General features: G+C 37.4%; 1 protein-coding gene across 1 annotated transcript in view; it reads right to left on the bottom strand.

Annotated features, from left to right (window-relative positions):
- The window catches only part of lobo (coiled-coil domain-containing protein lost boys), a 511,805-nt gene that overhangs the window by 2,475 nt on the left and 483,542 nt on the right, over positions 1-25,788 (bottom strand). The window contains exons 8-12 of the mRNA XM_074186014.1: positions 24,237-24,378; positions 21,555-21,639; positions 14,231-14,554; positions 390-695; positions 82-245 (exon numbers count right to left, since the gene is read on the bottom strand). Of these exons, the coding sequence (XP_074042115.1) occupies positions 82-245; positions 390-695; positions 14,231-14,554; positions 21,555-21,639; positions 24,237-24,378 (1,021 nt within the window). The remainder of the gene's footprint in view (positions 1-81; positions 246-389; positions 696-14,230; positions 14,555-21,554; positions 21,640-24,236; positions 24,379-25,788) is intronic.

The raw sequence follows: 25,788 nt of genomic DNA, 5'->3' as shown, positions 1-25,788 counted from the left end.
AAATCACATTCTCAGCTTATCTTGAAAACAATATTCGTTGCAAAACAATAAGTGGATAAAAGGTACTTCTTTCTTGTTTACCTTAAAGGAGACAAATCCTTGTGTCTGGTTAATCGTATCTCTAGAGTCCTCAGGTAAGTGATCATATTGTTTACTTCTTCGAAATACTGTGCTTCCTCTTCCGGAGTTAGATTTTCATGATACATGGTGTAATAGTTTTTCATATTCTGAAGCTTTTCAGTCGACTAGTAGCACAAGAATTATAGTAATAGTGAAAAAATATTGATATGTAATGAACGTAAAAAAATATCAAAATTTTTAACAGAACATATATCATTAGACTTTTAAGATATAGAATACTGTAAATATGCTCAACTTATTTTTCTCACCTTTTCAAACGTTTTCTGAATATAATTTGCTCTTTCCACCAACATATTCTTGAAATCATTCAGGCAAGCATACTTGCAATCTAAAGCTTGGTCGTATGTCAACTTTTCGGGATAACCGAGTTTTGCCAGGTACGGAGCAAAGTAGTCTGTTTCCTCTTCGACTTCTTTTTCTTTGCACGCTCGATGTTGTTCCTCCTTCTCTAACATTCCGGATCTGAAGTCCACATTTTGTTCTTTGTTGAATAACGATATGTCTAGCTTATTGAACGCCATTTCGTGGGCTCTCAATAACAAGAACTCCGAAATCTCACCAAAAAAATATAACAATTAGTCGCTTGAATACTAGAGAGTAAATATTGCATAAGCGCTTAAAAGTAGTAAAATCTATCTTTAATAATCATTGCACCTATATGTTATTCATTTCGAAATCCAAAATAACAAGATAAACATTTTTTTCCATTCTAATGGCGACGTAAAATTGTTGAGTATGGGTTAAGTAAAACAAGATATCAATGAACAATAATAGACTTTGAAACTTTTGAAAGTAGAACCTACTTAGAACTACTAGAACAAGTAGACTTTTTTCTACAAAAACACTTGTCATTTTGAAAATAATGGAAATATGAGAATCTGAATTAACATTAACCATCCTAAAACCTCGCTCATATCATGTTTCCATTCAACTTGCAAAAAAACTTCTCCTCTCTTACTGACTTCGAGAGATGAATAACTTTCCTGACACCAAAATAAAAAATCAATTGTTTATATAGAACTAGAAGTGCCAAATTACTCATAAACAATCGATTTTTCGTGCAAAATTCTGATTTCCTTGGTTGGATTTATGTTTTGAGGATGTCAAAAGCGAAAAGAAATCTACTTCAATAATTGTAGAAGTTACAAGGGTGTTTCCATGGCAAGAGAGATAAATTCTTTTTTTAGAACGGAATATTTTTCTGCGAAAATATGTGCCTACCTATTGGTAGTAAAATTGATGTCCTGCTTCCGAATTGTTATAATTTTGAAACTATATTGTCACTTAATACTATTTTTCGCAATACTGGTTGATTTTATTGCCGTAGGCGAGCAGTGTATGTCACTCAGACCCAGGGCAGTAGCGAAAAGAAATTTTCCCAATGCCACCAGCAAAATTTCCCAACTTTCGAATTAGTTACTACTATAATATATTCATTTTCTTACTTAGCTATCCAAATATTGGCTGAATACTTATGCCCCTTAGGGTATGCACAAACAAAAATAAATTTTGGTAATTATAAAAATAATAATGGGAATTATTCTACTTTGGACCAAGGTCCTTGGTCTTCCACCATATCCACCATGTATAGAAATATTCAATACAAATGAAGGAAAACACTTAAATAATATTGTGGTCATTGTTTTCTACTATTTTTTTTCTATCTTCACGGCTCGAAATTTCCCAACTTTTCCAAGTCGAAAAACAGCGAAAAGTTGTGAATTTTGTAAAATTGTCACTTCAAAATTTATGGACTGTTCAGGACTGTTCTCTTACTTGGGAGAAATTAAACTTTTTTAAAGTTTTCAAACAACTCAAAATTTCAAAGTATGGGATCTCCAAATTATGCATGTTGGGGAATCCCAACCTTCTCCCGGTTCTTTCCTTTTTGTTATTACCTCTCCCTTTATTTTCTCTCATTTTTATTTTTTCAATTTTCATTAATTTTTTTACTATTATATTTTTTTAACTTCACGGCCCAAAAGCAGGGGGAGGTTCCACCCCATTCCCTCCCCCCATGGCGACGGCCCTACTCAGACCAACCCCAGACAAGATTTAGACGTCTCATCTCTCGTCCACTAGGAGCGGAAAGCTGCGAACTGCGAAGCAACGAATTCGTGCGAAATCGTGCTATGCACATCGCCCATTGTCTCAGTATTCGTCTGGATTCGTAGTTCTTTGGAACGAATTTCTTATTTATTCTGATGAAGAATTTTTTGCTTTCGAATTATCACCTTTGATTCATCGTCGTATCAGGCACAGGCGATATCGACGAAGGCGGGAACTGGTGAATTTTCTCCTTTGTGGCATGATTTTCAAATAGACGATGACCACCACTTTTCTAATTTTCGAATGAGAAAGGACACATTTCAATACATTATTCTAACTATTTTCACACTAAATCGCAATCAAATCCCAGCAGAATTGGATCGGTTCTCAATTCGCACCTAGTTGGACGAAAACTGACGAACTATACGGGCCAAGTGGACGCCGTCCCTACCGATCCATGTGTTTGGATCGTTCGGGCGTTATCGTGCGAATTCTGACGAATTGATTTCACAATTCATCGTAGTTTTCCGCTCCTAGTGAACGAGAGGTCTTTGACTTGTAGCTGGTATATCTACCGATCCTGAAATTCACAAAGTTCTACTCCAATAATTACAGAAGATAAACGGAGGTGGTGCCATGAGAAGTGAGAACATTTTTCAGCAAAAATCTATATTGGTAGTAAAATTGATGTCCAAATTTCGAATTCGTTGGAATTTTGAGCCTATACAAATTTTCAAGACTGGGTTATTCCATTGCCCCTGGCGTGCAGCATTTGTCATTCAGATCAACCGTAGACAAGATTTAGACTCGTCGCCGGTATATGTATCTACCAATAATTACGGAAAATACGGAGATGTTTTAGATAGATAGCACTTTATTTCCAACAGGTGTACACCCAATTACAAGAAATGTTAAAGAAAATATACTTAAAAAATAGCATTCAATTCAAATAATTTCACATATTACATAGTCAATTGACAAATTATAAATGAAATAATATAAGATTCAATTGACATATTATAAATGAACTAGCCTTCACAAGGTTGACGTAAAACAATTGAAAATTATATATAAAAAAACTACAAATGGAAAGTTCTATGTAAGATACAATTCTTGATAAAGATCAAAGAGTTTCCATTAATGTCACACATGTTACATACTAAATTAAAATTATAACACATTACATTTACTGGTGCTTTGAGATTCATATTTGTTCTACTACTCTGACAATTAAATGTTTACTCGAATCTTGAGTTGAGGCGTGGTACATAAACATTTATTTTTTGTAGGAGCGGAGCACAGGAGATGTTATTATTTATTAAATTATATAGAAATGAGGAGTCGACGACTATTTAGTGATATAATATTAAATTGGTTCAAAAAGATGGAATAGTCAATTCCCCTTTGGGGGTAAATACTTGTAGTGCGAAAAGACAAGAATTTCAAGAATTTTCTTTGTACAGCTTTAATTTGCTGTATGTGAGAATTATAAATGGGATACCAGATCATCGCCCCATATTCTAGTTTGTACCTCACATAAGCATTATTATAAGTGATTATCACCTTTGTATCTCTAAATTCTCTGGTGTTCCTCATTATGAAGCCCAACATTCGACTAGCGGACGAAACAGCTTGGTCCATATGTGAAACAAAAGTTAGTTTCTGATCAAAATTAATACCAAGGTCTTTCATTTCATTAACACGACTTATGGCATTGTTATAAATTTCGTAAGTGAATTGTATTACACTTTCCTTTCTGGAAAAAGACAATATATGACATTTAGCAATGTTAAGATTCAAACGATTATTGGAACACCAATCATATATCAGATCTAATTCATACTGTAAGTCTAAGCAGTTTCCATAATTTTTTATCACTTTGAATATTTTAAGGTCATCAGCGTAGATCAGTTTTGAATTGTTTATTATTTTAGTTAAATCATTAATGAAAATCAAGAACAAAAGAGGTCCTAAATTCGAGCCTTGGGGCACTCCGGAACTGGGAGTATATAACGCAGATTTAAAGCCTTCATACTCTACATACTGTTTTCTATCGAGTAGATAGTTTGACATGAGTTTCACCAATTTTGCTGAAAAACCAAATTCTGATAGACACTTGAGAAGAATGAAGAAATCTATTTGATCAAAATCTTTTTGCATGTCTGTATAAATGACGTCAACTTGCAGTTTCCTATCCAAGGCTTCAGAAACACATTGTGAAAGACATGCAAGATTGGTTATTCACGACTGTTTTCTACAAACCCATGGTGATCATCTGATATGATATTTCGTATTGGACTGTAAATATTAGAGTATAATATTATTTCCAATAATTTGGAGAAATTACTCAGTATTGAAACGGTTCTATAGTTTTTTATTGATGTGATATCACCCTTTTTAAAAATTGGGCATACTCGACCTTTTTTCCAAAGGTCAGGGAACTCACAAGTTTTCAAACAAAGATTGTATATGTGAAGTAGGGGACTCAGTAAAGGGTAAATACAATCTTTAACTATGGAACTCGGTATTTGATTTGCGTTCACTTTCGTTAAGGAAGTTTTTATAAGCATTGTTTATTTGTTCTTTCACTTCACTTCTCAACGTGATAAATTGCTGCTGATAAAAATATGTTTAATTTTTTTCAGGTTTTTGTGGGCCCGTTCTTTCTTATGAATGTTTTTAATTATATTTGGTGTGAACCAGGGCGGGTATCTACGGGTACAATTAATTTTCAGGGGAACTGGTACATCTAAAACATCATAGAGCCTACTATTTAGATGATAGCATGCAGTCTCGAGTGTCAGATCTCGACCTGCAAAGGTTGAAAACAAACCAGTGAAAGTGAATAGTGAACTACCTAAACCAAAAGGAAGTACATCGTAAACCATTGGTGTGTGACGGATCCCAGATTCCTGTAATCAAATCCATCCGAAGAAGGAACAGAGCTAAATCCTCAGGTAAAAGGAAAGCACTAGAACAAAACACCTGAAGAACACAATTCGACTCCAGCCGAACCCAGGTAGGCGAAGCCAGTACTACCAACGCTCAGGACGCCGAAGAATCAGAACTAACAAAACCAAGGTCATCAAGTAGTATCAGCCTGACCATGACTCGCATAAGGAACGCAGCCAAAAAAACAACCAACCCTCACACCTCACCTTATCCTGAACCCAGGCCCTCTCCATCCTTTTCCTCTGAACCCCAAATAAGATCCCCCACACCGGAAACACAACACAACAAACCAGCCGAAAAAATACTGAACATACGTGCCATCCCAGAAAAACTAGCCAGCCAGAAAACATTATACAACCTTCTGAATATTACCGAAATACTAAGAGGCCAAATATCGGAACTCAAAGTCATCTACAATAGAACAGCGCTCCTCAAAACAACAAACACGGACAAAACCCCAGAAATCTTACAAAAAATACTAAGAGAAAGAACAGACGACACCTCAATAAAGGTCATAGACCTACGCCCAAACCTACAACATAAAAGCAACACGACAAACACACCGCACCTGTCCTACGTCACAAAAAGAGGTGCACCTGAATATAACGGAAGATGAAATCATCCACTTCATCATCCTCATCCACATCCATCCTCATCAAGAGCACGGCATACCACACAAAAAACACTCCTTACCTCCCAATATCCAATCCCTCGATTGCCTCGCAATCGATCTATACATAAACAACAACACCATAACCATAATCACACTCTACAACCATTACCACCGAACTCTTCCTAGAGAAATCATCCCTTCCTAAATCCGTTCTAATAGGCGACCTCAACGCAAGACATACTCAATTCGGAGACACCAACACCAACGCGAACGGAATACTACTCACCAACTACCTCCTTGAGCATAACCTGTACAGACCTGACGTTTCTGAGCCATCGGGGAGCCTCAGTCATTGACCATATCCTGTGTTCACAGAACCTTATGGAGGCGGTGGATGACCAGGCCTACACTGGCGACATAATCACGTCCGACCACCTTCCAGCCTATGCATATATTTGATAGGTAAGTTGGTCCCAGGAGAAAGGTACGATAGTAATTTTGATACCTCACTTTTTTTAGAGAAGGCTCGTTCTTCTTTGGAGACAGCCGATTATTGTTTTTAATGCCAAAAATAATCAAATTGCGTTGTCGGTTTTGTCTTTCACAAACCTCTTGGATGACTTCCTCGAATTGAGTATTATTAAGTGTTGTGTTATCAACAGGCTTGATGTTTTTAATCTCATAGTCCAGTCATTATAGTAAGTTCACCTCGGAATTCGTGATACCCAGCTGTAAGTCTGTAAATACTTGTATATTGACACCCTAAAAATTGTCTCAAAACCTACATATGGTAGGGTGTAAGCAACTATTAAATTTCAAGGTCAAAGGTCACAAAAATCGGTTTCATACGCTTTTTTTGTAAATATCTCATTTCCTATGGGTTTTTTGCTATTTGTATTTATTATCAATATTGTAGAATACAAAATTCTCTACAAATTTTGTTTAAAAAAATTTTTTATACGGTGAACCGTTTTCGAGATAGAGGGCGGAAAGCACGCGGTCACAGCATCACTTCAGGTCAACCGGTGCCTCCGGTCGAAAACGCGCCATATATAGTTGATGAACTATCGATAAATCAATGATTATAAATATTTGTCAATTTTTATTAACTATTATATTATATTTTATCATTTTTTTCCTAACTTATCCACTTTTTATTCAGTATTAATTTATTTAACAACACTTACCTGCCCATGTAATTGCAGAATTGTTAATGAAAATATAGGAGTTATATTTGAATTTTAACCTAATTAATATTTATAACTTCTTGATTATAACATGATGAAAAAAAACAAATAAATTATGAATTAATCTTTTTATTAAAAAATATCATTGAATACATTTATTTTTATTGAAAGTAAAGAAATGGAATAAAGGGTACAAAAACTACAATTTATAATTTTAATCATCTTCTTCCTCTTCATCGTCGTCTTCTGGTTGCTGGTAAATTTCAAACTGGTCTTCATTATCGTCTTCAACGACATTTGTCTCAAGTTCTTCCATGATTTCGGGGTCAAAGGTTCCATCTTCGTTAATGTCGCTCTGATATGGTAGTGCATTGAGACAAGCTTGCCCATTACATTGGCCACAAGCTAAAGAGCCTGCTTTCCTGCATCCGCATCGCGAACCACTCTTGCAGTTGCAGAAAATTGTATTTAGCAAATCTTCTGGAGCAGGTGGTAAAATTGTCATGATAGGCTCCAGAAAATCGTTTCACATTGCCCAACCCCATACCTGGGGTTCCAAATCATGTCCTAACCAAGTTTGAACTTGATAATATACACGTTTGAAATGTTGATGAGCAGCTGCACTTGTTGGTGGAATATTTGAAAGCTGCACAGGTTTATTAAGTTTTGTAGACTTGACGTAATGCATATAACGAAGATGATCGAGACTTTTCACAGATTTCGGAGCATTATAGACTGCCAATAAGGTTTGAGTTCCACTCTCTAATAATCTCTGGGCCGAACAATTTTCTTCCTCAAATGCTGCAGCTAGTTCATTCAAATTTGTCAGTTTCTCAAAAACTTTTAAAAATGATTTTTTTCCCTTTTTAAAAAGCGCAGAAGTTGTGTCACAGCCACTTAATGCGTGCAGAAATAAAATATGTTTTTTAGAATGAGGATAATTATCAAAACTTTTAGTCGAGTATATTTCCGTTTTTACATTACCTTTCCCAACTTTTTTAAAGAAAATTTCTTGTTCGTAAGACAGTGTACGCCCAATTAAAATGACAAGTAAATCAATATCTTGTCCTATTATAACTGCAGTTTTTTTAGACTTTGATTCTTCAATTGCAGTTTCAACAATAAGAACATCCGCATCATCTCTGGTTTGTTTAGTAGTAATATTTGCAGCTTGTAATTTTTCAATTAACATATTAATGAACTTAATCTTTGTTATTTCGATTTGATAAGAATTTTTCTTGAGTAACTGGTACAACCATTGTTTCATCGAAACAAACTTCATACGTTTTTGAAAGTGCAGCAGGTCTTCTCTGCTGCTCCATAGCTTTTACGTTCTTACTGTAGTCTGAATATCCGTCAAATACACCAATTATTTTGGAACTGTAATGCCTTTGTAAATAATTCATGTATTTATCAAAAATAATAGAAAAAGTATCTTCTCTGCTCCATACAACGGTTATCAGTATTATTGAATAGATATAGATTTAATGCATGAAGAAAATGATAAAATATAATATAATAGTTAATAAAAATTGACAAATATTTATAATCATTGATTTATCAATAGTTCATCAACTATATATGGCGCGTTTTCGACCGGAGGCACCGGTTGACCTGAAGTGATGCTGTGACCGCGCGCTCTCCGCCCTCTATCTCGAAAACGGTTCACCGTATAAAAAATTTTTTCAAACAAAATTTGTAGAGAATTTTGTATTCTACAATATTAATAATAAATACAAATAGCAAAAAACCCATAGGAAATGAGATATTTCCAAAAAAAGCGCAAAAAAACGATTTTTGTGACCTTTGACCTTGAAATTTAATAGTTGCTTACACCCCACCATATGTAGGTTTTGAGACAACTTTTAGGGTGTCAATATACAAGTATTTACAGACTTACAGCTGGGTATCTCGAATTCCGAGATTCTTACCTAATTTAAGCTTAAATGACTGGATTATCAACTTGAAGAACAACTATAGCCGCTTTTAATGAGTTGAGATCATTACCAATCTGGTCGCATTTTTGGCATGTCCAAGTTACCGATTTTTTGGAATAGATCAGTCTAGTTTCCGATGAAGTAATATTTAGCGCACGTGTGATAAAACAATTTGTGACAAACACACCATTTCAGTAACAAATGAGGTTGCACCGCTGTGTTACAACAGCTACAAGTTTCCATATCTGATTTCCTGATTTAGTAAATATTCCTAGGAAAATGTTATGTTTGGTTGGATAGTATTTCTATCAATACCAAATTGCTGGCCACAAATCTATGTTCAGTGGTATAAAATTTGAAATTTATTTCAATTTTTAACCCTAACAAATCCCTCGCTAAGCAGGAGCACACTGTGAACACTCATACTAACTTGACTCACTTATACGAAAAGCAGGCATACAACTGGGAAGTGAGATACACTGTATGGTACATACAGTGAGGGACAAAATTATGGAATACATTCATTTTTTTGAGGATAGGCGACTTCGGAGACAAATCACGAAACAGGTGGATTCTTGTTCTCAAATTATGATTTTTATGCATACTTTGGCACACTTCAGATGAAGACACACCTGTATTTCAGTCATTTTTGAAAGCAGATATTTGATTTTTGGTTCAGGCGTAGACCTTCATGGGCCGCACTTTTCGCAATACTTAGCCCAAGTGACAGCCTTGAACCCAGCCTAGTGCGATCCCGCGAAAAGGGCAAATTCTCGATATTTTGCTTTGCGTTGGAGATACCGAAATAAAATATTTAGAAAAGTTGCTTAGAAATCGATTTTGACCCTACGTACCGAATATTAACCCAAAATTCGAAATTTGATTTTTTTTGTAATATTCATATTCAAGTCCGATATTAAATGGTTCTAAAAAAGAAGCTACAGAAATGATAAAATAGTCAAAATCAATTAAATCATTATGAATATTAGGTTTTTTATTCTTATTCCTACATTACAACGAATTTATTATTTTCGTAGCTTCTTATTTGGAACCATTAATTGAAAATCTGAGTTGAATATGAAATTAGAATTTTGTATTGAAATTCGGTATGTAGGGTGAAAATCAATTTCTGAGCAACTTTTTCAAATAACTTATTTCGGTATCATAAACCAGAAGCAAAATAATTTTCGCAGAAACGCAGTAGGCTTAGTTCAAGTTTGTCACTCGGGCTAAGTATTGCGAAAAGTGCGGCCCATAAAAGTATGCCTGTACCAAAATGAAATATTTGCTTTCAAAAATGACTGAAATATAGGGGTGTCTTCATTGTAAGTGTGTCACCCTATATATCATATAAGTGACGTTATCCGTATGGGTATGATGACGTTATCGAGTCATTTTTCAAATGATAATATGAGTCGTGAAATAGGAGTTTCGTGATGGCTGTGGCAGTGGACGGATGTGCTGATAACGTCCGCCCACAAAGAAGGTACGCGGATGCCATGTGCTACCGTGAGGCTCCGTTTTGTGTTGTGTGTTAGTCCATTGTGTTAATAATTAAAAATTGTGAGAGTCTTTTCAAAAAGTGAAGAATAAGGGGCCCTCTTTATTCACGCCGGTAACCAGGTCGGGGTGGTTCGGATAATCACGTAAAGGGGGCCGTATATGTGAAAAAAAAACCAAAAGGTCTCCGGAGCAGGAGGCGACTTAATAAAAAATTTAATTGTTTTTATTAAAAAAAAAAACTCGAAAAAAAAACGGGTGGCAGCATTGCATCGTGTAAGATCGCTGCGCCCCCCGACGAAGCTCCTGTCAACCTTGATAGGAGGAGCCTGGCCTAATGCACCCGAGTGGGAAGCAACGGCCATCCAAAATAGAGACAGAGAGAGGAGTCGTGAATTACGTTGTCACTGACCCCGAATTCTGCTAACGCTCAGCGACAATTTTTGGGAAAGCCTTTTATCAGTATAGCCGGCCAGAGAGTATCGCCTTGGGGATGATTTAAATCACGTATTGTAAAACATAGTTTCTATAATTTTCATGTATTAAATAAAACATCATTTTTATGCAGTTAGTCTGATTTTAACCACGTATTGTAAAACATTGTTTTTATAATTTTTATGTATGAAATAAAAAAACATTTTTTAAAAGATTTTTCGGTTTCTGGAAAATATAAGTAGGGGAGAACATGGCAGGTTGAAACAAAAAAAGTTTACAATTTTTTTTCTCGAAAACGATTGCTTCAATCTAGTTCTAATTTTCGTAATTTATTACTTACATATTTGGCCAACTTGTCATATATACGTATATTCGTCGACAGTTAGACCTCTAACCACATTTTAAATGAAGTTGTCCCATTGTTACAATGTTTCCCGGCCCGGGGCACTAAGTAACACCATATGGGGTAAGTTGTAACATATCTGTTTCATTTGTTTAAAGAAAAATATGAACATACATTTGACTACAAAAAACATCTCTAAAAAATATAAATGCAAACACATATTAATAAAACAACATTATATAACTTGATGTAATAATAATCACTTATTCACTATCAGAATCGCAATTATGGCAGAAATAAGGAGAGTTTCCCTCAGTGCAATCTTCATGTGACCACATTTTGCACACACTGCACCTAATCCAATGTTCGTTCGGTTTGTTATTGCTAAAGGGTTTAGTGCAAACTAAGCAAAAGTACACGTCTTCAGAAGATGATTCTGATTCCACCAAAACCTTTTTTTTACTTTCTTCACTTGTGCCTTCATAATTTCTTTCTGCTTTTTAGATTTGCGTTTATTCTGTTCTTCTTCCAGGGCATTTTTTCTGGTGTGTCAGTTAGAATGGCAGATTTTCGTTTTTTTCTTCCCCTATTTGTTTTGTTTCTTTGTTCAGCTTTAGGGAGTGGCCGAACAAACTCTGGAGAGAATGCAGCCTTGTCTTTGAAGGTGCGTTTGAAAGGAGCAGGATAGCATTTAGAAGTGGATGCCTGTGAACATTCTTGGGGTAGGCCAGTCGTTGTTACAATAGGTTTCAAATCATCTGTTTGCGAGGATATAGGTGGTGGTAGTAGCGGATGCTCTGTCACAGAAGCGGGTAAGAAGTCATCGTCGCTAAAAATTTCCCGGTTAAAAGGTTCTATGCCAGAAACCTTAAAACCTTTCATTATATTTATAGGAGTAGTAACCAAGGAAGGGACGTCATAAATTGTCATCGACTTTCCGGCGTTGCTTCGCATCCAGTTATCTTGAGCAGAAGGTAAATACTTTTTAAAGGGGTCATATACGCTCCTGTCTAGGGGCTGCAAACGGTGAGAGCAGTGGGGCGGAAAAGACAGCATCACCACCCAATTTTCTTTTGCTTAATTTATAGTTTTTATTGCTAAATGGGACTCATGGTTGTCCAATAATAAGAGGACTGGACTGTCTTCCGATGGCTTTTCGTGAGCAATAAAGTGCTTCATAAATTTATAAAATTCTTCGGTCGTCATCCAGCCAGAACCATTAGCTGTTCCAATGGACCCTGGGGGACCATCTCTAATAAAATGGTCGTGAAATTGTTTTCTAGGAAATAGAAACATAGGCCACCAACCTGCTTGGTTCCTTTTACGGCGATAATTTTACTAACTTTTTGTACGGTAGTTACACCCGTCTCATCGAGATTCCAAATCTGGAAAGCAGTAAAACCGTATCTGTCTCTAAAATTAGCTAGCTTATTAAAAAATAGGGACAGATTAACTCTATTGAAATTCGTTGCTCTTTGTAAGCTTGTAGGTTCTGGGGACCGAATAGAGAGCTCCCTATTTTCTTTAGAAAATCTGTCAGCCAATCTTGTCCAGCACACTTGTTTTCCTTCCAGGAGTTTGGAACTTCAATATCATAATGCAAGGCACACTCATAGGCCAATTTACGAACTTCCTTGGGAGTCAAACCGATATAAATTTTTGAAGCACTTTTCAAATATTCTACTAGACTAGTGGTTTGCTGATCGTTAAAAACTGGTCTTCGGTGATAAAACGAAACGTTTGCCTTTTTAACATCCTCATGAGAGTCACTTGACATATATCTAAAGCTTTTACCACTGAGCGAATTGACTCCTTGTTGTGTATAACTCTGTGTAAGGCCTTTTCCATGTCTTCTTTAGAAGTAGAACCTCTGTTTTTTTTATACGTTCTCATCCTAAAAGCAAGTGATATTTCAGTAAACTGCATGTTTGTTTGAGCGGGGTAAGTAGTAACATGTTACATTTTGCCCCGAGCAGTTTGTTGCAATTCACCCCGAGCTTGATTTTATAAGAATTATCTCGGTAAATTTTAAAGAAAATATCATATCACTATACACTGTGATCAGGCAATGTGCAATGACTAGTTTGTGTCAAAAAAGCGAAAGCTTCACCGATTTGTGATAGTAGTTAATCGAAGTCAAAGTGCTAGATCAAAATTTAATTACTTGCTCAAAATATCAACAATCTCAGAAATAAACGTAACACCGATATATAGCGATTGGCTGTATAAGTGAAACTGGCACTGATAACATTCCCTAGAAGCCCTGGCATGATGCGGGGTTGCCAGAATAAACTTTCAGGAGATTTTGCGACTGTTACACCTTACCCCGTGTTACAACGTGCCCCGGCCTCCCCTATCGCAGCCGGTAGAATTTTGAGTGTGAAAATTGAGAAACTGGACATGTGAATTGAATGTATGTTGTATTGTATAAATCAATTTAATTAAAAGATTAAATATTTTTTGGCAATCCTGTAAGAGTATTTATGTTGATGTTTTTATCACTAATAAAGAAATTAATAACTTTTCAAATGAGCTATCACATGACCCCTATTCACATTTAAAAAATTCAACTATTACGTCATCACGCCCAGATGAATAACGTCACTAGTATGCTCACCTGCCATCTATCAAGCATTCAGTAACAATTTCAATCTTGAAGAGAGAAATACAGATTCCTTTGTTTTTTACCATACAACCATACAAGACAAGTTATTGATATAGATATATAGATGTCTCTAAGAGTAAACTCCACCCAGGCGTGTATCAAAGATGATTTTTTGTTAAAATTTAAAGTCTATGACAACAAGAGTACTGTTGTATGTTTTTCTATGCAATTACTTAGTAGAAAACTATTCAAAAAACACTTCATTGTGAGATTTTCGCTACACAGTTTTATAAAAACGCAACACTTGTTTCGCTATATATCAGCTTCTTCAAGCGGCTTTTTACTCTATACTTAGGTGAAAATTTCACAGTAAAGTGTTGAATACGTTATGGATTTTCATCAAGTGTCGTCTGATTCCATCACATTGTAGAAAAATGCCCAAAAGTAACATATCGTTACTTTCCTTACCTGTATTTCTACGTCTCTTATACTGTTCAACGCCTTCTCTTCTTCCTTCAGTTGCTCTTCGAACAGTATGAACAAATTCAACTGTCTGGGAGGCTTAGCCCCGACTTCTGCTTGATAACCGAAGGTCAGCTCCGGTTTAAATACCATACCCTCGCCCATCTCTGATATGGGTGGTTTAATGAAGGTTCTCGTGGAAGCCGTAACGTTTCCTTTGCCGTAATGAAATTTCAAGCGAATTTCTCTATCAACGATGGCAAATTCTCTTACGGCAATATCATCGCTTGCCGGTTTGGATTCATCTCTCATGTACTTTTGGATCATTTTCTAAAAAAAATTGTCTGTATTCATGAAAAATGATGTTGGAATTTCATATAATTTGTTTGAGGTGGTTGACAATGTTTCGTGGTGTATTTCATCAGTTCAGACTTCCATTGTCTAATATAATATAAATTGATTTGAAATCCCTGAAAAAATTAAAAAGATTCCAAGAATTGCATTTACCGGATACCCTGCGAGTGCGGAGAATCATACATCGGTGAAACTAAGAGGCCATTGAAAGTTCGCATTGTTGAGCACAAGTAACACACAAAGCGAGGAGCTGGTTTAGGAGAAAATTCGAAGAAGTCTCGTATATGCTGTCCAACAACGCATTCAGCCAAACTAGCGTAGAGATACGTAACATATGGAAACCTCTGATCAAGCGAAAAACGACAAACTCTCGCCAAACGGTCATCTCCCGCTAAAACCAATGAAGTGGAGAGAGAGAAGAGGGGATAGGTGAAAGCACTCGAATGACCTATAAATAGTTAGATCTCGGAGGAATAAGTCCAACTGCGTCGAATGCCTTTTACACATAATTAACAGTTCGTTGGCCCTCAGACACTTTCCCAGAAGGTGGAAGCACGCGATCGTCGTCATGATCCCAAAACAGGGTCAGAACCTGCTGTTCCCACAGAACTATCGCCTGATCAGTCTGCTCTCGTCGGCGGCTAAGCTGGCTGAAATTGTTGTTCTCCAAAGGCTCGACGAAAAAGTTGAGGACCGAAATGTTCTGCCTGATGAACAATTTGGATTCAGGAGAGATCACTCCACTGAGTTACAGGCTCAAGGAAGTGCATATTGTGCTATTAGATATCTCGAAGGCCTTCGACCGTGTTTGGCACGACGGCCTTCTGCACAAATTGATCGTGTTCGACCTGCTTCGGGGCCTGATCAGGTGGATCGGGTCTTTCCTGAAAGACAGAACTTTTCAGGTTAGAGTAGAGGGCTCTCTGTCTGATAACAGAGAGATCCTCGCTGGAGTGCCACAGGGGCTGTTCTCTCTCCGACGCTGTACTCTCTATAAAGAGAGTCACTGGCATAAGCCAGTGACCTTCCAAGGCACGAGCGTGTGAAGATATCTCTGTACGCCGATGACACGGCTCTCCTCTCGTCTTCCATGGGTTGGGAGCTCGGCGTCGTCTGCATACAACGTGCATTGGACGACCTCGAGCGCTGGTACCTCGATTGGAAGATCCGAGTGAACCCGGACAAGACTCAGGCGATAACCATGAGAAGATTGCTATCTTCTCCGGCCAGAAAAGTGAGAAGCTCTGGGAGAGAGATTGACTGACAAGCGCAGGTAAAGTACCTCGGCCTTCTAATAGACCGTAGGCTCACTTGGAACCCGCACATAATGTGCGTTAAATCAAAAATCGAGGGGTCGTATAGCACGTCTGTACCCTCTGATCAACAGAAGATCTAAAATGAGTCTGAAGAACAAGATTACCATCTATAATACGATGTTCAAGCCTGTCATCATGTATGCTTCGGGCATCTTGGGACAAGCGGCTATGTATATCTCCACTCTGGAGAGATTGCAAAACAAGTTAATAAGGATGATTGTGAATGCTCCTTGGTTCGTGCGGAATGAAGCCATCCGCAGAGATTTGAAGCTGCCTTCCATTCGGCAGTTCATTCAGTCGAGAAATCAGAGAGTTTTTGATTGTGCAGAAACTCATGAAAACCCATTAGTCGAATGGGCCCGACAATCTGTCGAATGATGCCCCTATGTCCTCCGTTAAAAAGATGAACACATTTTTCATCCAACCCACCCCAGCCAGGTAGGGGTACACCCTGAAGGGCGGCACTGATGTCTGAGGACATTCATGCCGCCATACCATCAACACTCACCATCAGTTATGACCCATTTGTCCTTCTGACAAACATCAGTCCAAAGGGTAAGGGAGCCAGGCTCCAACCTGTTTGAAATCAAGACGACGTGCAGGAATAAGTCCAGTTATCACCCGAAGACGATTGTGGATACTAACAATCGAAACGTCGAGACGTAACTGTTTGCAATATTTTAATTTTAATTTTTCATTTTTTGTTAATAATATTTTTTGATTAATTTTTGAATTTTCAGCTTTTATTAATATTTCAATTTTTACTTTTTTTGGTTGTTGCTTGTATGTTATTTCTTCGTAATTTCAGTTTTTGTTTAATAAAATTTTTATTTTCGGTGAATCTTTTTAATTTTTTTTCAGGGATTTCAAATCAATTTATATTATATTAGACAATGGAAGTCCGAACTGATGAAATTCAAATAATTTGTTTCAAAGATCACGTTTTACAGGGGGTTCAGGATATTGTGGTAATGTGAAAACGTATTTCTAAAAAAAGCAGTGGAGGAGATGAAAAAATATTGGGTCTAAAATTAATCACATTAATGACACTTATTTGATATTGACCACATATAAAATCAATAAAAATAATCACGTGCTGTCGGTTATAAGAAAAAATAAATGAAACTATTCTTCATCTTGTTACTATATGACAAGAGCGGATTAAGATCAAAATTTCGGGGGGAGGGGTAATTTCTGAATTTAGGAAGGGTATATTTTTCAGGTGGAATAATTCATTTATGGAAGTATGTAGATGTATTTATCACAATACTCATTTGAAATATTTTGAATATGTAAAAGTGTTCCCAAACACTAGAACTGCAACACTTTCCTCAAGGAGCGTTTCATCAAGCGAGTTGGCGTCTTAAGGAGGTGAAGTAAATTAATTCGTCACTAAAACTGTTCTCAATTGATAACGAATACACTGTCTGTTCAAAAAATAAAGTTGAATTTAATTTTTCTCAAAATTATTCATCATTTTATATTTCGTTTCCTCCAAATCAGCCCCTCTTAGATATAATACACACGTTCCAGCATTTTTCCCAATCCTCGAAAAAGTTCTGATATGCACAAAACGCCATACTTTCATGGGTCTTTTCAATCTTGTAACAGACAAGAGTGTCATGGGGTCAAATCTGGTGAATACGGTGGCCAAAAAATCACGAACAAGCAATGACGAGTGAGCAGTTGCATTATTCTGATGCAAAAGCCATGAATTGTTTTTCAGAATACCGAACGTTTTCTTCGTATTGCTGCCCGCAAGCGGCGCATAACTTCATGAAAATAAATCTTATGAATCGTATGAGCATGTGGTAAGAAACCCTGATGCACTACGCCTCGGTAATCGAAGAAAACAATAAGCAAAACCTTGACATTTGTACGAACTTGGCGTGATTTTTTGGCTTTGGCTTTCCTGGGCTCCTCCCATTGGGACGATTGGACTTTGGATTTGATGTCATAACTATTTACCCACGATTCGTCACCAGTTATGACCTTTTAAGCAAATCTGGATTGCCATTGACCTCATTCAAAAATTCCTGAGTGATGCTCATGCGACGGTTTTTTTTGGTCAAAATTCATCAAATTTGAAACGAACTTCGCTACCCACTATCCACGTCCAATAGTTCCGAAAAAATTGCATGATATGAGCTAACCGATTTGCCGGCATCTTCGGCAACTTCTCTAATAGTGATTCGACGATTCTCCATAACTTTTTTCCTCACTTTTTCAACATTTTCATCGGTTGTTGATGTGCTGCGGCGTCCAGGGCGAGCGTCGTCATTCATATCTTCTCGACCTTCTGTGAAAAGCTTGTGCCACTTGTGAACCTTTTTCTGACTCAGAGCACAATCACCGTATGCCAGTTTCAACATTTCAAGTTTTTTTAAGCACTCAATGCAAAATTTGATGCAAATTCTTTGATCTATTATTTTCGATAGCAGAGCAGCTGCGGAACAAGGTCTGCCAAAAATTCGCAAATCTGGCAAGTCAATGCGGTGCAATAAATTGCTGAATGACTAACCGAACAGTTTTGTTGATTCACATCATAAAATCGAAGATGTGAAGTTGCGAGATGGATATTTCAGTATCATTTGATGTATCTTATTTGTTTCCAAGTGCCCCTATATCAAAAACTATTCATCTTATGAGGGTCAATGGTCGAGAAGTTATTAAAGATTACATTCAAGTAACAAAAATCTGCATGGCACAGAAATGTTTTCACTTCAACAGCTATTTCTACACAAATTAGGAGTTACCATTTTTTGATGTCGTAGTGATTAGAAATAACCAGTTTCTAGAATTTGATGACTAATATAATTTTAGATTTATTCCTGATATCCTCATAACATTGTCCCCAACACAAAATGACAGGAATAAACTTTATTTTTCATAGGCTTGTTACGTTCCCTTCGGAAAACGTTGAGAAAAACACCAGAGGCACAGCTGATAGCTACGAAGATAGCTAGAGAGAATCTTCGTCAATCTTCTCGAAAGACATGAAAGTTAAACGCGAAAGTAGCCTTCAAAACTTCTTGCTCACTCCAACAAATGTTGGGTAACCCTAGACAAATCATTGGAAATGAAAAGACGGGGCTATTAGAACTTGTTTCAAAGAACACGCAGAACATACCTACTCGTATCTGATTTCAGAGACCAGAAAAATCTAGTGTCATTCAACAGCCACAGAATAAATGAGAACCCTCTGAAATTGTTGAGATTGGTACATGACACTGGATTTTTTAATGCTTTCGAAAGTCTGTTAGTATCAAAGTGTGTTATGAGCCACGAGAAAATTTTACGCAAATGTCTACCTATAATCTTGATGTTAGTTTTCGACGGACTCAGCCCATCCAATCTGTCTTGGAGACGAGTACTTGCAGCGCATCACTGACAGTCTTTACCTTCTCTGGCTAGATATTCTCAGTAATGTGATCTCCGGTACGATGTATGCTCGATTTCAATTGCCTTCCAAAGATGTCTCTTATCAGGTTATTGACAAAGTCAGTCCTTCTGGTACATACCCTTCACTTTTGGATCCCGGGTTGTTCATGGGGTGAAGGAATCCTTCAATCAGGGGAGGAATACAGTTATGGTCTTGTTGGACATCCAATAAGCTTTCGATAGAGTTTGGACAGAGGGATTTGTCGCCAAGATGTGGTCGGCAGGCATACCCTTATTTGTGATTAGGATTCTTCAATCCTACCTGAACAACCGAAATTTTCGTGTGAGAGTGGACCAAACCACATCTACGAATTATCCAATTAAAGCAGGTGTCCCGCAGGGGTCCTGCCTGTCACCGCACTTGTACTCTCTGTACACGCACGACTTTTCGATATTTCCGAGAAAAAATGTGGGTATATACGCAGATGACACTGTTATGTACGTAAATTCGTTCTCGAGCGAGGTGGCGAAGCAATAGTTTCAGATCCACCTCGACAGGTTGGTCGTGCCATACTTCGAGCGTAATAATATCGAGATCAACCATAATGAAACAGAACCCGTCAACTTTATGAAGAAATTTACTAACGTGAAGATCTTCGGGAAGTTGCGAGTGAAGGGATATCTGGGAGTTACGAATATCCTGGATATGCACTTGAATTTGCAGGAACATTTGAGCTTGGCATCCAACGAGCGGGTGCGGCGGTTAAACGCACGTACCCGCTCATTTCACAGGACTCGAAACTCAGAGTGTTGAAAACAAGATGCTTATTTACAAACAAGTAATCAGACCAGCTATGTTGTACGCTTGTCCCGTATTCTGCAGGATCAAGGCGACTCCTCTGCGGAAACTCGAGACGATGCAGAATAAGGTGCTCCGTGTATTTCATCAGTTCGGACTTCCATTGTCTAATATAATATAAATTGATTTGATAACCCTGAAAAAAATCAAAGAGATTAACCGAAAATAACAATTTTATTAAACAAAAAACTGAAATTACAAAGAAATAACATAACAACTGTAATTTCAGTTAAGTTCAGTCCGAACTGATGAAATACACCACGAAACATTGTCAACCACCTTCAAACAAGGTGCTCCGTATTTGTACGAACTGTGACAGATATATACATTTCATTGAATGATCTGTTAGATCTGGCAGGAGTTGAGACGGTTAGTGAACATATCAGGAGACTGTCTTATAAATTCTTCAAGTTCTTTTTGCCGAAAAGCCCGCTGACGAGGGACGTCACGGCGTTTAGGAGTTAATATCATAATCAGCCCCGTAAACACGGGCTGACTTATGAAATGCTAGATATCTTCCATGAACGGCGCGAATGTGATTGCGCTTAGTTCATGGAAAAGCTGACTAAGATAATTCACGTATTCTCGTAACATCAGAATTACTGATACCTGTTTTTTTCATAAACTTTTTCCGAGGGGGCTAGTGATAATCCTGTAACACCTACTTAGTAGGTACATTTAGATATGAGATATCGGAATCACAACATCTCGATAAATCCCGCGTAAGCCTCGGCAGGAAGCGGGAAGTCTTAGACTGTGGTCTTAGACTGAATTCTGAAATGAGGCTCTGTTAGGCAGATAGCCACCCGTTAACACCAGCGGGGCCGCCTCCCATCGGCCTGTCGTGGGTCTATGAGGTGGCGCTTCACCCTGTGGACGTCCTGGGGCTCGATATTGAAGTCTCATCCTTTACTTTGCTTTACTTACTCCCCCTTTATTCTACCAACCCTTTTCCTGTCCCCCACCCACTCCCGTTTGTGGGAGAGATGTAAACATTGTATATATACTCTGTACATTGGACCTTAGATTTACTATAGAGAAATGGGCAACAAAGAATTTTGATTTTGATTTTTGACATTTTTAGATCCTTTCCCTCATCACTTGAATCATTGGCCATATCACAGTCAAAGAGAGGGTTTCCATCTCCAGTGTAAGATTTCAAAACTAAATATATTTCGTTGTCTGATAGGGGTTGACTATCATTTTGTAGGTTTTCTATAATTGAACATTTTTTTGGGGAAATTCATATGAAGTTTTATATATATATTCTAAGACTATTTTTTTGTTATTCTATATATATTTCAACATACAACATTTCTATATACAGATTTATTAGGATTGATTTATTATTTTCCAAATAGTTAATGCGATTTTAAAATAGTTTGAAAATATCACTAATGAATGTTATTGAATATCTTACCTGGATAGGCCGTCTGACTCCTTTTGATGTTTCTGCATTGGTCCCTTCTGATTTTTTTGAATATATCACTTGTCTATAATATAATCTAGAAATAATAATGACTTCAGTCATTCAGATTATTACATAGCTGGGGTTTAATCAAATAAGCGAATGAATGTCATTACGTAGGGAAAGGCCGGTCAAAGTGAATAAACTGGGCAAAGAGAATACTCTCCTCACTTACTTATTCAAGCGTGATTCAACACGCCAACTATTGTAACGTTCGGCCATCTTGGGCCAGTGCACGGAAAACACCAGAGTGACGGGTCGCGACGCCTGCTGCTGACAGAGTGGAGATTTATGTTTTTGTGAAAAAAGATTGATTTTGCAAGCTAAGTATATCGATATTATTTCCAGTATTATTAGTTCTTGACAATTAGAAATATTTTGATTCGTTAGGTTATTAAACTTGGTTTTTATAGTATATTTAACAAAGGGTCAGAATTATTAGGTTTTTTAATGAAATGTGTTAACCTTTGCCCCTAATATGTGGTTATTGACCTAAGATCTCATAATGTAGGTACTTTATTCGTTTCAGATGGTAAATAAATATAAAAAAAGCTGAACAAGGGCCGTGAGATAAAAATTTCATGCAAACGGCTATCAATTTGTGCAAAGCTGGAGAATTAATAAAGAACAAATCTAAGGGTTGGCTTTTATGCAATCTTGTACAGACATGTGAAAACCGGCAGCGCGGCCCCAAAACTGGGTCAATTCCATCTTGTTTTTACTGAAGATCAGGAGAAAGAGTTAATAACAACTCAAACATATGGATTCTGTATTTTTTGCGTGACTCGAGACGAGGTTGAAAATTTAGCATTCACATACGCTAAGAAAAATAATTTGAACTACTCATTAAACTGGGACAAGTATGAGAAAGCTGAAGATGACTGGCTATCGTCATTTTTGTCACTTCACAATCAAATTTCCCTTAGGACTTCAGAAGCAACATCGGTTGCAAGGGCGGAAGGATTCAAAAGACGTAAAGTTGGACGATTTTATGAAAATCTTGAAGCTTTGACTGTAGAATATGATACTGATGCATTTAGATTATATAACATTGATGAAACTGGTTAACCACCACTAATAATCCACCTAAAGTGCTATCAATAAACGGAAAGAAGCAGGTGGGCATAATTGCCAGTGCAAAACTTGGTTAATTGACGACGGTCATTGGTTGTTGTAATGCTGCTGATTCGTTTCTCCCGCCATTTTTAATTTTTGCCAGGAAAAAAATGCAGCCCAGCCTACTTGATGGTACGCCTCCCGACACTCAAAGAACCTGTACTCCAAATGGTTGGACTTCAGGCGAGGTATTTCTTGATAGGATACATTTTTTGTGGGACATGTTCAACCTACCCCTGAGAAAAAAAAAAAAAACTTCTTCTTTCGGACAACCACGAGAGCCATTATTATTACCCAGCTTTGAATTACGCCAGCAAAAAGAAAGTAGTAATTTTATCCTTTGCCCCACATACAACTCATGAAATGCAGCTCATGGTTGTAGCTATTTACGGCCTACTAAAAACATATTTTGAAAGGGAGGTAAATGTTTTTCAAAAATCACACCCAGGACGCAATATAAATCGATAGGATATGGCCAAACTGTTATCACCGGCATTTTTGAAAAGTGCAGTAGCTATATTACGAACCAGCCGCCATGATTGCAGGTACACCTAATGTGAATATTCACACAGAAGGCACAAGTTCACTAGAAAAGATCGATACTCTCGGACCTTCTGCAGAAACTTCACTTTCACTTCTTCAAGAACTTATTTCTCCAAATCCAGTCGATCCTTTAGGAAAAATAACTAAATGTCCGAGGAGTCTGAGCAGAGCTACCTCATCTGAGCTCTAAGCCTTTGTTGCGTCTCCTAACACATCTGAAAAGATTAGTAGCGACGTTGGATCTACAGGCACACCTGAACTAGAACCTGGATGTTCTCAATTTTTTTCCGATTTTGAACTAGATGCACCAACAAAAGCTCCGAAAAGTGATACAATGCGGCCCGAAACAGAAGTAAACATTCAACAAAATGCGTACATTTCACTGGATCCCAAACCTGGAAGCTCGACTTCTCACTGCAGTCTCCTTATGTTGAGACCTATACCAAATCCTGTCAAGTCAATCACTACAGAAATTCGAGAAAAATAAAGTTAAGAACGTTACTAAAAGACTGGATGTAAATAAAAAAAATTACTAAGAAGACTATTGAAGCTATTACTAAGACTGACAAAACAAATACAGAAACCGCTAAAAAGCCTAAAAAGCTAAAGAAAATTAAAGAATTTGAGGATATATTATGCTTTCTTTGGGGCGAAATATACATTGAGGAAGATGATAATCCCATTGAAAATTGGATTCGATGTGACGTTTGTCAACTCTGGTGTTCATTAAGAAGAAGAAATCCGAGCAAAGTGAGTAATTTTGTTCTTAATGAAATTTTATTGGCAAGTAATACTTGTTTAATTATAAAGGGTAACTGATGATGGTTATTTTATTTTTGTAGCTTATACCTTTTCTGCTAAAGCCTTAAGGTAAGAAGAAGGTATTCACTTTGCCCGACCTTCCCCTACGTAACTAATTTCAGTTCTATCAAAAACTTGTTCATTAAAAACACAAAATATTTCTTATCATCTGACCTGTCATCTCTCTTTTCATAATATTCTGTTATTTTATCCAGTTCAACTTCAATTTCACTGAGAGCGTCATATCTGGCTTCACTGTTGAAAAAAATTTTCCTTTCGGCATCTACTGCATCTACGTTCTTGTAATAAACGTGTTCTAAAAAACAGTCGGTTGAAAAAAAATGCTACCCCTGAATCCTGAAAGGTTAACTTGAATTTCATTCTAGAAGGGTTAGTTGGTAACAGGGTCAATTTTTCTTTAAAAAACAATTGTTTTCTTTCCAACGTTTTGAATTTAATTAAATATTTCTTCAGGGTTCGAAAAGGAGTTTCTTCGTGTTGAAAATATATAAAAATAAAATGGTTTAGACTTTCACGGCTGAGGTTTTCAGTGTCATTGCTTTTCGAATTTGAAAGCCGTGGATGTTTGGAATTTCTTCCTGACGTTTCGCTGGCGCGAGTGGCTAGCTTCTTCAGAGGTTTAACCATCATGGCTTGCTGTCCGATGACTACCTTTTTGGCTTCGTAAAGCGTATTTATGCCTTGTCAGGTAATCAGTTGTATTTGTTCCTGTATTTGTACCTGCAATTGTACCTGTATTTGTACCTGAACTTGTACCCGCACTTGTACCTGCACTTATATCTGTACTCGTACCTGGACTTGAACCTGGAATATTAACAATCTTGCTGCCTGTTTTCCCGTTCGTTATTCTAGAATTCCTTTAAATGGGGTTCCATATTCGATTGAGGTTCACCGCTTCTTCTTTTCTGTTGATATTCTCCGTGTGTTTGTGGATTTCTATTGCTTCCCGTACCAGTCGGCTATGGTATCCCTGGTTGGGGGCAATTAGTTCTCTGTTTTCAAACAAAATTATGTGGTCTCCTTCACTGAGTGCGTGTTCTGCCACAGCTGACTTGTCCGCTTGGCCTAGTCTGCAGTTCCTTTTACGCTCTTTCAGTCTTGTTCCCATGGATCGTTTGGTGGTTCCGATATATACCTTCCCACAAGTGCACGGTATGTGATGGACCCCTGCTGCTGATAATGGGTCTCTTTTGTCTTTAGCCGACCTGAGGCTTTGTTGGGTTTGAAGACTATTTCGATGTCGTGTTCGCCCAATAGTTTTCCAATTCTGCCCGTGACCCTAGGAATAAACGGTAGATATGCGCGTGATCCTCTTTCGCTTTCTGAACCGTGGTGCCTTTCGGTATCATGGCTTTTCTGGTCTCGGAGGCACTGTATCCATTCGATCTCAAGGTCACTTCAAGGTATTTCAGTTACCTCTCCAGATGTTCTGGTTCACAGGAAGTTCATGTCTCACAGGAAGTTACTTTCAATGGGGGAGACACTTCTATGAGCAACAATTATTTCATGGAACGGTTTGAAGGGAAGGCGATAGACACTTTTGAATTGAAGTCGTTTCCTAAACCACTTGAACACCCAACACCCGAGCATAGAATTCACCATGGAGATTGAGTAAGACTAACGGATAGATTTCCTTGATGTACTAGTGGAACGATGTGGTATCAGACTAACCCACAAGTGTATCGAAAACCCACACACACAAATA

Source organism: Leptinotarsa decemlineata, unplaced genomic scaffold, assembly GCF_025532065.1.
Source record: "Leptinotarsa decemlineata unplaced genomic scaffold, Ldec_3_MD MMD2_tig00078422_RagTag_RagTag, whole genome shotgun sequence".
NCBI lineage: Eukaryota > Metazoa > Arthropoda > Insecta > Coleoptera > Chrysomelidae > Leptinotarsa > Leptinotarsa decemlineata.
This window is presented reverse-complemented; position numbering and strand designations above follow the sequence as displayed.